The sequence below is a fragment of the Strigops habroptila genome, chromosome 1 (genome assembly GCF_004027225.2).
Source record: "Strigops habroptila isolate Jane chromosome 1, bStrHab1.2.pri, whole genome shotgun sequence".
Taxonomy (NCBI): domain Eukaryota; kingdom Metazoa; phylum Chordata; class Aves; order Psittaciformes; family Psittacidae; genus Strigops; species Strigops habroptila.
In genome coordinates, this window is record NC_044277.2 from 40,335,050 (window position 1) to 40,348,305 (window position 13,256).

Sequence of the window (13,256 nt, forward strand, 5' to 3'; positions counted from 1 at the left end):
TGTGGAAAGAAATTGCTGTGAAAAAACATGTACATGATTCATGACTTTTGTGTCTTTGCACCAGTCACAGGGAACAGGTATCAGGTAGCACACATATACAAACAGGGGAAGGAGTAAATTATTCTTCATGTTCACTACATTACAGCAAGGAGTAATGGATTTAAAAAGTAGGCAGGGATATTTAGATTAATGGCTTTTTAATGGTAGGATGGTGAAGCACTGGAGCAGGCTGCCTAGACACTGGAGTCTGTTACTGAGGTTTTAAAGAGCAGGCAAGGTAAACCTGTGCCAGGAAGGGCTTAAGGATGGTTGATCCTAGCAGCAAAGGCCAGATGACACTTCCAAGCTCCAACACAGAACTGCCCTCAGTGATACTGCACCTCACATCACTCTCCTGGTCCATAGAAGGATTTGCTAATTAGAGTGGACTGGCCGACACTCGCAAACCTGGGCATGACCTTTTCTGGCACTTTGGGATTCCTCTGGTGCTCAGAAATCCCTGAGAAATCTGAGCTGAAAAAAAAAGACAGCACAATTCCTCCTACAATTGGACATGAGGTGTATTGGAAATAAAGTAGGATGTGATGGGAACTCTGTGCTCAAGTGACCTCTACCACATGATGTCCTCTAGGAGAAACCATAAATCAGAGCCACACCAGCTGTATTATGTCTTATCACTCTGGGGCTGGTGATGTACAAAGGTACGTCATTTTAGTTTTGTATTTTACTGGAAATCATTTACTTTCATCAGCCTGGGTGTGAAAGACATATCATGGAGTAAAGGTCAATTCCTCCTGACTCACAGACACCTTTTTAAGACTAGGTACCTTTTTAAGAAGGCCTCCATGGTTTTCCAGAGAAATATTGCTTTTCCTCAGTATCCTTTATTTAAACTATTTATTCTTGATGGTGGAAAGATATCCTAAACTAATACATTGGTAAATCTGAAGTTACCCATATCTCAAATTACTTGATTCAGGTTTAGGCTGAGTGGGTTATTTATTAACTAGCATGACATTTTGTTCCCCTTAAAGAAGGTCGTCTTATATTAATGAAAACAGTAGCTGTTATTCAGGTCAGTCTAGGATTGTTTTGCTGAAAAATTTCCAGAACTAGTGTAAAAACAGTTTATCTTTTGGGGTTTTTTTTTTATTCATTGAATTCTTTCTGTCAGTAATATCCTAATCAGCCCAGGATTCTGCATTTTTCATTTCAAAGGTGCACAGCTAAAAAGAAAGTATTAGGGCTATTTTGAAGGTAAAATATGTAAATCACTAAATTGGAAAAACACATGATTGCAAATTAGTACCAATTATCTCTGAAGACTAGAAAATTTGCACACCATTAATGTGCAAGTAATCCACCCATTTATGTGTTGCACATGATTATTTTGACAACTTTTACAAAAGAATGCCCTCTGATTGCTCTCTGTGCAGCTATTGTTGGCTCACTGACAACACTGAGCAACACAGCTCGCTATTCTCACAACACTGTTTCTGGATGCAAAAGAAAAATATCCATGACTTTAAAAAATATTGTTGTGCCATGTAATTACAGAACAGTTTAAAAAGAAAGACACTGTAAAGAGCTATTTGTTTCACAGAACAGGGGCCTCTGCAGACTGTCTAGTCCAACCTCCTGCTCTCTGGTGCCCTAAAACCATGCCCAGAAGGGTCTGAATACCTCTCAGGATGAAGACTTCACAACCTCTCTGGGCATCCTGTCCCACTGTTCATCCAGGCCCACAGTAAAAAAACAAACAACTTTCTGCCTGGTAGAATAATTCCTGTATAAGCTGCATTCATCTGTTCTTACATTCACGTATGATGCCAAAGATTAAAACATATTATATTTTAAAGGAGTTATATTTAATGGTTTAAGCTGCCTGGAGCAGACTAATATACTATGGACATTCAGAGGAGACATGGGGAGAAGAAAACCCCAACCCAAACATGAAAGGTCTCTGAAAGGCTGCCCAGGAGTAGCAAGCAAGTGCTGAAAATGAGTCCTATCCACTGATATTAGCTAAGCCAGTGGCTTGTTGCATGTCTTTCAGGGCTAAGTCTGCTAAAGGGTGTCCCATTCACAGCATATTGTGCTCCTCCATGGCTCCCAAAAGGACCCACAGAGCTGAATAAGGCACTGGCACCTGCTCCCTCATCCTGCTGGGAGCTGGTATCTGGGTGGACAGAGCTGGTATCCACGCCATCCAAAAACATCAACATGCTGCATGGGGAGCTGCCTCACGTGGACAGAGGAAACTCTCAGATGCAGGAAAGGGCATTTGTGCTGCATCATTCAAAGGAAGTTATGGGACTGGTTTGGCACTGTATGTGCATTGCTCTTCATTTGGGAGCCACAGTCCCAGAAAGCACCCAGCTCCTGCCCCAGACCTACATGTCTGAATGTTGCTGTTAGCATATATGTTGGAGATACAGGACAGGCTCAGATCCTTTTTTCAGTCTGAATTTGCATGGGTTGATCTCCCAGACTGGTGGCCTAGCCACTGGAGGCAGTCTGTCAGCCTCAGCTTTCAGAAGTGCCCTCCCTGGCTTGGACCCAGCTAACCAAATGGAGGGGAAGGAGGAGGACTTTCCAACCCAGCTGCAAGGGACCTCCCTGTGAATTTTGGACTGGGCCTCACTGAATACCTGTTGAAAAGGGAAATGGAAATATTTCTTATTGCATTTCAGACCCTTGTGTGGTAAGTGCCTTAAACACAGTAAAGCATCACCACCCCCTCTATATAAGGAATATTAAATTATTATACAGCAAAGAATGATTTCAACACAAGAGAAGAAGAGACCCCGGCTATCCTTCTCACAGACATACTGCGGTCAGTTGTTAGGTTATTCTTCTGCTCTGTATGGTTTCAAGTCACCTCAGGGGAAGGTTTTGAACCTGGACTTCCCATAATTTAGGCAACAGCAGCATTTGATGGGCAGTCAAATGAGAAAGCACTCTCCTGTCCTGTGTCTGCAGGGAGGATTAACTTCAGGAGCATGTCCGTGTCTGTGATTCACAATGGAAAGATGAGTTGTATCCCTAATGTTATTTGGTGTTTCTGCTGATGACCACCTCTCCAGAATGGTGGCCTGTTGAATCCTATCCCTGTGTACTCAGTTATGCTCATACATGTGCAGACACCTAGTCCACAACTCAGACACATGGGCTCTAGGGAACACCAGCCTGCCTAAATGCACCACGAAGTGATGCTGGTCACTGGGGTGATCAAGGCCTGTTGTAGATCATGATGGTTTTAGCTATGAGAGTAACTATTTAATAGCTATTAATGTTTATTTTGGATTCCAGTCCTGTATGTTTTACTTCCATCTTACGGGTTTGTTTTACTTCCCTCACTCAACACAGAAAACTGTAAGATATTTACTCAACCAACAGATTCATGCCCTGATGAACATAACTCACTTGGAGCCAAAATGTCTTTACTATAGCTACAAGTATTATAGTTAAACTAACAGATTTCCCACTTTAGATGATGAGATGAAAAGGAGGACTCTAATCCCCCCAAATGGCTAGTGCAATCCTCACAGCATGGATGACCCGACCCTAATAAGTGCTAAAGACCTGGGTATGGAGTAACCATGAAATACTGCCTCCTGTGCCCCAGGAAAACTTTGTGACTTCTGACAACAGCAATAAATGAAACAAACTTTTCCTTGGAGGAAGACTTTTGCAAACAAGAGAAGCCACTTCCAGTTTCTACTTGACCCCTCTTGCAGGGTTGGGGGCTGACATGCCTTAATCTTCCTAATAGGTCTGCTGATGAGATAGATACACAGCAATATTTTGCTGAACACTACATGTCTCAAAAGGATTGATACTTTAGGACTGATACAGTCTGTAAAATATGCAGGAGTAGCCCTTTCTTGGCTAGTAAAAACACTTCAGAGACAAGGTAAACACTTGTTATAGAGCATACAAGTCAAGAAGACGAAATTAACCAGCACAGAAGACCACAATGTTCTCCAGTTTGTCCTAGAAATGATTCTGTGTACCTTTAAAACCAACTGCATATGATTTTACATCATTATCTTAATCTATTATCTTTTACATCATTATCTTAATCTTAATAACTATTCAGCAAAATACCCAACTTTTTCCCTACCTAGAAGTATACTGTATTATCAAAGAAGTGGTCAGTAAGACTAGGTGTAAATAATTTGGTGGTCCTAAATACCCTATAATACTCCTATTTCTCTCCCAGAATTCTGTCTCCCTTTGAAATGTTGCTCCTGAATAAAATGGAGCATCAAACATGTCTCATATTTTACATCTGCTATATAGGAATAACTATTTTGGCACAGACAAAGAATGTTAGCTGCCAAGTGATTCAATCCACAGCCACACAGTTTGCACCCCCTGCCCATCTCAAACATAAGAAATGGATAAAATGTGACTATTAAACTATGTTTCAGCCTATTTAACTAAGCACAACACCTGTTCGAAAGAACAGAAGGAATGTGTTCTTGGCATAAGTTACTGTTTGGTTTGTTCCTAGCACCCTATGACAAAATCACAAGCTTTAAGACATACAAATGCTACCGTGACTAAGTATGAAAAGCAGACTTCACCAAATAAACACTCCTAACATGAAAATGTACTTGGGACATATTATATCTGAAGAGGGTGAGTATACTTACTAATATCAGGACTTTTCCTACTTTTATAAAAGATAAAGACAACACCTGATTTCAGAGGGACTGTTAATGGTAATTAATGACTGACAGCTCTTATTACTTGAAGACACTAGAGTACTTGGCAAAGCAGTGCAGTCATTCAACTGCATGGTGTCCTTTACAAGTAATATCTTTTATGATTTTTTACTTTTCTGGAGTTATTTTATCAAACAAATCATGATTCATAGCAGTCGCTAAATAATTTAGATGAGCTATGCATGGTCACAAGCAACTTCCACACTACATGCAATTCACGGAATAATGTTTGTCATCTCCAAACCCAAAAGGTTTATACAGAGCTGAGATTAGCTAGATGTCTTATGAGGAACAGCTGAGGGAACTGGGGTTGTTTAGTCTGAAGAAAATGATGCTCAGGGAGGTGAGCTGGAAGCCAAGGGGATCCCACAGCTCATCCTACAGGTTCAAGCAAGGCAAACAGGACAGACAGAGATGATCCGAGCAAGGTCCAGTTCATAAGGCAGTGTCACAGCAAGGTGGAAGTCTACCCTTCAGATCAGGGTTACGACCAGGTCCCACAATCACCAGGCAAGCCCATGCTGACAAGGTGCAGCCAACATTAAGCCAGGAAGTCAGCCCAGGTGGGGTTAAGGTCTCAACCAGGTGGCTCCATCACCACAAAGGGCATGGCTGTCACTCAGTGGAGACCAGCACTCCTTCAGCGCAGCTCAAGCAGGCAGTGAACACGTCCTTGGGCATGAGCTTAAATAGAGTTGCTGAGTCCATGAGTGAGGGTGGAAGCCTAAAGTAAGACTGGTTGGGCCATTAACAGCTATTAATGCCCTCAGAGCTGTCATGTATTTGCAACCTCTCACCGTCTCCTTGTGCAGTGTAATGTTTCTGGGGTGTTTATCTTGTTAACTTGCAAAAAGCTCACTAGAACCACACAAGAATGTGTCTGTATTAGCTCTGGGTTAAGCAAGTCTTTGCATCTTTGTGTCCAGACCGCTAAAAAGCAGTTTATTCACTTTTGCTTTTTAGCACTTTTATAACTCAAGATGAAAGCATGTCAGAGGGAAAGGCTTTTTAAGCAATGCAAATGGAGATTAGAAATAAACAACTCACTGAGTTAATTTAAATGTCGTGAAGAGAATTTAAAAGGCCTTTAAACTCTGCCTACCACTTTTCAAAAACATTTCTCTTGTAATTCAGTTTCTCTTTGAAAGCGTGTTCAAGAATAAATAAACCTAATTCAAGTGTTCTGTTACAAGATTTTTTTTTTTAAATCTCAATTTATTTAATATTACAACTTTTTTACTATTTGGCATATAGAATTAGATATCAACTTGCTGTCAGAAGCAGCCACTGCTCACATTCAGAAGCATAAAATTCAAAATCTCACCAAAGGTGGAAATGAACATGGGATTTAATGAGGACTGGGGAATCAGTCTGATCAAAGACACTGTCAGTCACACAAATCATGGGTCTAAGAACATAGCTTGTCTATAGCGACCAGTGTCATGTGTAGAAACATTTTACCAGAAAGAATCTGAACTTTCTGCAGGCTTCAATGCCACCAGAAAATCACAATAATAAAAAAAAGTTTTAATGTGATCTTGTCTGTTCTGGGAGTGTGACGAACTGGTCTTGAACCTTACAAACTTCAAGTTGATTTCCTAAGTACTAGGAAATCATGTAATCTCCCTGCCTTGGTTTCCTACCAGTAAAAAAGAAAAGTATTTCCTTCCTGTGTGAAGTAAAGCTTGTAATTTATTTTAGTTCCCAGTCTTAGGGCTGTACACATTTCTAGATGGCTAAGTTTCCTAACTTCCTATCACTCACACAGTCCTTGTAAACTCATGAACTGCTAGTAGCATTGCTTACATTACATATGTGAAAGGATCACTTGCTGATGAGGTTTATTAAGTTCTGGAGACATGTTCTCTAGAGCATGTAACCCCATACAAGAGCTTCCACATGACAGCAATTTCACCTCAACTGAGCTCATGAAGTGGTTATAGAGCATCTCCTGGGCTGTCCCTGCAGACTGTGCCTGCTACCAGAGACACACTGGCAGAGCTGTAGCATTTAGAAACATAAGCACAGAACAAAGTAAGTGGGACAGATAGCCAGTGGGTGAAAGGAAGCTGGCAGTGCTGGTGTTTAAGGGACTCTGGACAGTAAGTGGTCCTGAACCTTGCAGTGTCATTTAGGTCCTCCTGTAGATAAATCCCTTTGCAGAGCAGAGAAATAGTAAGCTGTCCCTGTAATAATAAGTGAGGTCCCTGACTCAGTCCTGTGCACCATGTTCTCAGAAACTCGGCAACAAAGAGCCATAAAAGTAATCACCAAGCTGAAAGGAACTATTTACCTGGCATGAAGAAAAGGGTGGCTAAATGAAAAATGACCACGGACATGAGCTGTGAAGAACTCAATACATGGGTTTCAAAAGCTATGACTGCCAAGGGTTGAATTCAGGAGCCATCATGCCTGTGACATAATCCCTTCTGCTTCAAGACAGCCAACATGTCCCCAGGCTCATGTGCTAAATGGACAGATAATGAGACAGAATGACATGAAATTATAAAAGGAGTGTACTTGGTCCATTATTGGAAACAGTTTCCTGATAGTGGCAAAGTAGGCTGAGTATTTCCTCTCAGCAAAAGTAATGAAAGTCATTTAGGATTTTTGATGAGTGTATTTCTGTAATTCAAATGAAATGGCCTCCTGGAAACAGATGTGCATTAGGTAAAGAGATGGGATGGAGAAGACAATTCTTGCTTTAAATTGAATGTCTGTAGGGCAGATGTGGAATGGGGAACGGCTTCTTCCCCTGTCTTGTCTTTCAACAACCCTGCCAACTACCTCGACCGGCTGCCTTACTCCCTCCCCACTGTGGTGCTAAGCTAGTCTGAGAAAACCCCAAACTTTGTGGTTCTGAGAGTGTGTGACTTTGCTGTCACATTCTCTTCCCTACCATGCACTAGGGTGCACCACTTCTGCACCAAAGTTTTTATAAGATATGGTTTCTTGCACCTGTCTCTCTCGCTTTGTTGAGCTGCAGGGGAGCGTGCTACCCACTATAAATATCGCTGTTTCATCCCTCAGGCAGCTTTTGGGCTTTTGACAAAATCTACGTGCTACATGTCTGTTGTTAACCAGCTCTACAGGTTCGCTAAAGGGATTTACTGTTACACCCAAATAGATTTTAGTATTATGCTGTGTTTGATTTCTTTGGGATGTCCTTTGTTAACTACCAAGGAAAATCATCTGAGGTAGCATCAGTAAAAAATGCAGACCTCTTCAGTGTCTAAACACCATGAAACAACATGTTTTCCCTCACCCTTTAAACCACAGATTAACTCCATGAAGTATGAATCATTTTTATGACTTAGATGGATGTGTTTAATATGTTGTTTGAAAACAGACACTTAACAGGTAGGTAGATCACCACCTCCTTCGTCACTGTGGTTGCAACACACCAAGGAAGAGAGGGCAGAGGATGAGGCTCAGAAATAAAGAAAAACTACATGAATACTGATGTCTCGGTGACAAATAGTCTACGGCTGTTATACACGACATTAACACTTTCTTTTTGCTGCTTTCCAGATACAGCATTTCACCCCTCCTTCAGGACATTTAGATATCCCTGGATTTTGTCTTACCTTGAAAATCCACTGTGCTGCTTTAATATTATCTTCATCTTCATTTTGAAAGGTCTCCTTTGCTTGGCAGTTGTCTGCACGGTAGCTGTGAGTCCTGAAGTAGAGCAAAACTTGCCTCCACATTGAGAAATAAAAAGGCTGTTCCTGAATCCAATTTTACAATGATCTTTCTTGGAAAAGCACCACTTCTATTTAACAATGAAACAAAACCAAATCCCAGACATTGGGCTGAATGACAACAACATAGAGGTGGCTCGTCCTTACACTGATGGGCAAATGTCAGGGCCTCTTGCAGCTTGCCAGTTCTTCCTGCAGCCTCCACAGTTCTGGAGACAAACAGGATTATCTGCCCTCAGATATCTGCAGTGCCTCATCCCCTCAGCATCGTGCTAGCTTAGAGATTAGATATACGACTTCATAGGTTTTAGGAAATTGAATACATGTCAGAGATACAGGCTGTAACAATCATGAAACACATTTTATCACCTCAAAGTGAATGTATTTCATTTACAGCTCAAAGGAAGAAACAACTCAGCACGTAGCTATACTCTCCCGGCAGCACGAAATGGAGATGTCTGTCTTAGGTCAGTGGCACCTGTCAATCACATTTTTTCTCACCGACTGAACAGATGGTCTACTGGTAATCCTTCCGGCTCCAATGAAAACACCACACGAGCAGCAGCCATCTCTGAGGATAGAGACAAACTAAATATAAAGACTAAGACTCCAGGTAGATTATTAATAGATTATTTCTCTTAGCTTTATAGAGGGCTGCCAGGATTTTATCTCCTGTTTGTCAACATCCACTTGCTATTTATTTTTTGTGTTTTGTGAAATGGTTTCTCTTTTGTGGGAGAAACACAAAAAAAATAAGGAGGAATATTAAATTATTGTGAAACTTTAATTCAAACAATTATGTTAACATTGTTTATAGTTCTGGTCATTAGAAATGCTGTTGTAATGAGAGCTAAGCAAATAATAGTGTTCCTTGTGTGGGAAAGCATTTGGGAGCTTTTTAAAACATCTTATCCTGGAGAGCAGAAAGTCAAATTCATACATATGTTAGTGTGCACTGAAAAGAATCGATCTGTTAATATACAAATAATTTCAAAATGCTTCTAGTTTTAATAATTTTATATTTTAAATTAGTATTTTTGTTAGAGTTAGCTGAAGCTTCCAAACGAGAAGTTACCATAAATGGGGACCCAAGAGAGCTTCCATTTTAAGTGTCTGATGGGAAACTCTTATCTATTTTGAAAGTTTACAACATCTTTTTCAAGTTGAAAAACATGTCTAAACCAACATTTTTTTTCTGCCAAGAGTCAAAAGTTTTGACAATTCAGCACCGTAGAGATAGGGTAGATATAATGCTATCTGCCTCCATTTCATCTCTTATGAAAAGAGGTGTCTTGGTCACATCTCTGTCTTTTTTCGGAGAAATCACAGAATCAACTGTGTTGGAAAAGACCTTTAAGATCATCAAGTCCAACCTTTACTCCAGCACTGCCAAGTCCACCACTAACCCATGTCAGTAAGAGCCTCATCTACATGTTTTTTGAGCACTTCCAGGGATGGTGATTCCACCACTTCCCTGGGCAGCCTGTTCCAGTACCTGACTACCCTTGTGTTGAAGAAATTTTTCCTAATATCCAGTCTAAACCTTCCCTGATGAACCTTGAGGCTGTTATTTCTTGTCATATTGCTTGTTACTTGGGAGAAGAAACCAGCCACCTCCTCTCTCCATCCACCTTTCAGGTATTTATAGAGAGCAGTAAGGTCTCCCTTGAGCCTTCTCTTCTCCAGACTAAACAACCCCAGTTCCCTCAGCTGCTCCTTATCAGACTTGTGCTCTAGGCTCTTCACCAGCTTCATTGCACTTTTCTGGACCCACTCCAGTGCTGAGGAGAAAAATGAAGAGCAATGAGAGAACACTTCTTCCAGCATTTGACTTGACAAGCTGAACTGCATTAGAAGTCATCTTATAGGAAGAAAGCTGTTGCATAAACTCTGGTAATAAGTCTGACTTTGGTTAGAGTTACTGCTGAGGTTTAGGTAACCACCTTCTTTTCTGTCCTCTAGCTAGGCTTACTGTCAGCAGCACTAGGTAGCGCAGCATTCCCTTTTTCCTTAATGAAGTTGCTGCTCTGACCTAGCCTCTTCATGTGAGAGAGGAGGAAGTTAGAGGATTTATTGCTTTTTATTTTATTTTATTTTACTTTATTTTCATTTTATTTTAATTTATTTTAATTTTCTTTTTTAACCCGTAAGTGGGCTTTATTTCACCTCGTCCTGCAGAAATTTCACAAAGAAGAGTGCTTCTTCTACACATTCAGCAGTGGACACCCTTGTCCAGACAAGAGCTGTTGGCACAAAGCAGCAGAGACTGACAGTGAGAGACGGAGAGACCCTGTAGACTGCAAAGAGGGACTGGACTGGAGACTCTTAGAGCTTCCTGCTTTCAATATAGATGTATATGTTCATGAGACAGAGACACCTGTCCCTATTCCTTAAAATAATGTACCCTACTATTAACTCCAGCTGCATTTATTTCTCAAGGCTATAGTTTTGCACTGGCCTTTCTGTTCCTGTTTCTGCATTGTACTTCACTTTGAATTTTCTCACAACTGTTCCATTCTACCAGGGAAAAAAATTGAAGAAGTATTTATCATAGGATCATAGGATCATAGAATGATTAGGGTTGGAAGGTACGTTACAGATCACCTAGTCCGTTTATTACAATAAAATGTTAGTTTATTTTTCTTTTGAAAACATCACTCCTGTTGAGGATATATGTGTGGTTCCTTAACTAAGCATGCAAAAAGTTTCAAAGAAGTGGTGGAGCAATCAGAACATTGCCTGGTACGACATTTGCAGAACTGTGGTGCAGGTTAATTTCTACTTTGCACTATTTTCTTCTTCCAACCTGTAGAGCAGTGCTTTGGGGAAAGGAGTATTTTAGATTTACAACAGCACGTGCTTTGTTTTCCCCCATGTGTGTGACCTTGAGCTAGTTTCTTCATATTTCTCTGTCTCATTTTTCTAGAAAACAAAACCCCTCCTACTTTACATTAGTGTTGTATGGACTTAGCCACTGACTCTCAGAAAGGCTTCAAGTTTCACACATTACAAAACCAGATAGATTCCCTCTAATATTTCCCTCTTGCAACCAACCCACAATCAGATTTGTAGTTATTTCTTCTCCACTGTTGCCTCTCTCCTGCTATAGAGTCCTCCTTGCTAAAAAATAACAGGCTTAATTTAGCGTCTGCACCTGGCACTTAGTTCTGCGATAACAGAAACATGTCCTGCTCTTGCAGTGCATCCATGGGAACTTGATGCTGAAACAAGTCATGCTAGGAAGCCCACGCCTAAGGCTCACATCTGTCCCTTGTCATACAATGTACATGGTGCTCCTTTCCACGTTGCCCTGGGAGGATGCGGTTTAAGCCTTGGAAAAGTAGAAGCCTGAGCACTCAGAAGATCTGATCTGAATCCTTGGATGAATAACCTTAAGGTAAAATGAAGTCTTGTTTTAGGAATGGTAGCTCTTAAAGGTGAAGCTAGTCTCTGCGCTTTTCTAATGGACAGGTACCACTTTGAGAATGTCCTTCTTTACAAATTCTGCCATTTCTGATTTTTTATTTGTCAATAATATTTTGCGACTTAGACAAGTGTGTTCACTTTTCCTGACCTTCTAAGTGTGCTTTTCTTGGGTAAACTTTCCAAGCCATTTCTTCTATATGCTAAAAAGTTGTACAGGCATGCTGGAGACAGCCAGGTGATGTACAGAATGCTGAAAGGTTAAATGGCAGGCGTGCAAAACACTTCTGCAATTTGCAGAATATATGAGAGACATTGTTCTTATTAGAAGAAGGGAAGGAGAATAGAAATATACTCTCATGATCCAGCTGTCCGTAGTCTTATTGTGAGGATGACTCATCTGCATTCATTTTTCTAGTGTTAAACTATTGAACATTTTTATTCTTTGTGATTCAGGCAATTGATGAATTTTATTCCTGCATGCTGATATGCTTTTTATTTTTCTCTCTGTGTTTCACACATTAGTAAATTCATCTAAACATAGCAACTTCAAGTGAAGATGCACTGCCAGGAGTTAATGGACAAGCACTGACTTGACCAAAATTAGCTAAATGAAAATTGTTTTGTAGCACCTGAATCCTAAAGGATAGATGCTTACCAAAAAATAGGAGCACAGAACTTTTCCAAACATAATCTTTAGCAACATCCAGTTCAGAGAGTCAACCACCTTGAATAAAGCACCATGAGGTGCTCTCTGAAGCTGATGACACAGGATGGATTTGCACTGGTTGCTGAGGGTTACCTCTTGTTGTCATAATGATGACAGGTTCCTGCAATGACTATATGATGTTTTTCTTTCTCAAAGCCTACCCTTGCAATGAAGTTTCTTTACACCAAGAGTGCCTCACAGGACTCACACCAAGTGAAAATTTTCAGATGTGCCCAAGTATTTGACAGATGGGAGATGGGAGCACATGTAAATCTGTGGAATACCCATCAGCCTCTGGCAAGGTGTTTCACAGTTTAACTGTGCACTTGTCAAAGGAGTAGCACTATCATCAGCAAAGTTTTCACTATACTGTTTACCTCCTTTCTCAAACACTTGTGAGTGTGCTGAACAGCACAGACTCCAGCCAGATGCTTTTTGCTCTCTGTTGAAGACCATTCTGCACTGTGAATGCTGATCATTTCTTCCTGCCCTCCGTTGACGTGCCATTCAAGAGTTATGAATCAATACACAGATCTTTCCTTTTAACCCAGGAGAGCTGTTTTTTTTTCTTAAGAGCACCTCCAGAGGCATTTCAGTGAATGCCTCTTGGAAATAAATCCAAGTGGGTGATGTTTATCTGTACCAACCTTTCCCACACACATGAAGAACTCCTGAAGAGGTGTGAGA

At 40.7% G+C, this 13,256-nt stretch overlaps 1 protein-coding gene across 1 annotated transcript in view; it reads right to left on the reverse strand.

The window, feature by feature from the left end:
- Positions 1 to 8,893, reverse strand: part of RGS20 (regulator of G protein signaling 20) — a 41,829-nt gene extending 32,936 nt beyond the window's left edge. Inside the window, exon 1 of the mRNA XM_030479034.1 lies at positions 8,321 to 8,893. Coding sequence (XP_030334894.1) covers positions 8,321 to 8,443 — 123 coding nt within the window. The 5' untranslated portion in view covers positions 8,444 to 8,893. The remainder of the gene's footprint in view (positions 1 to 8,320) is intronic.
- Positions 8,894 to 13,256: the final 4,363 nt, after the last annotated feature.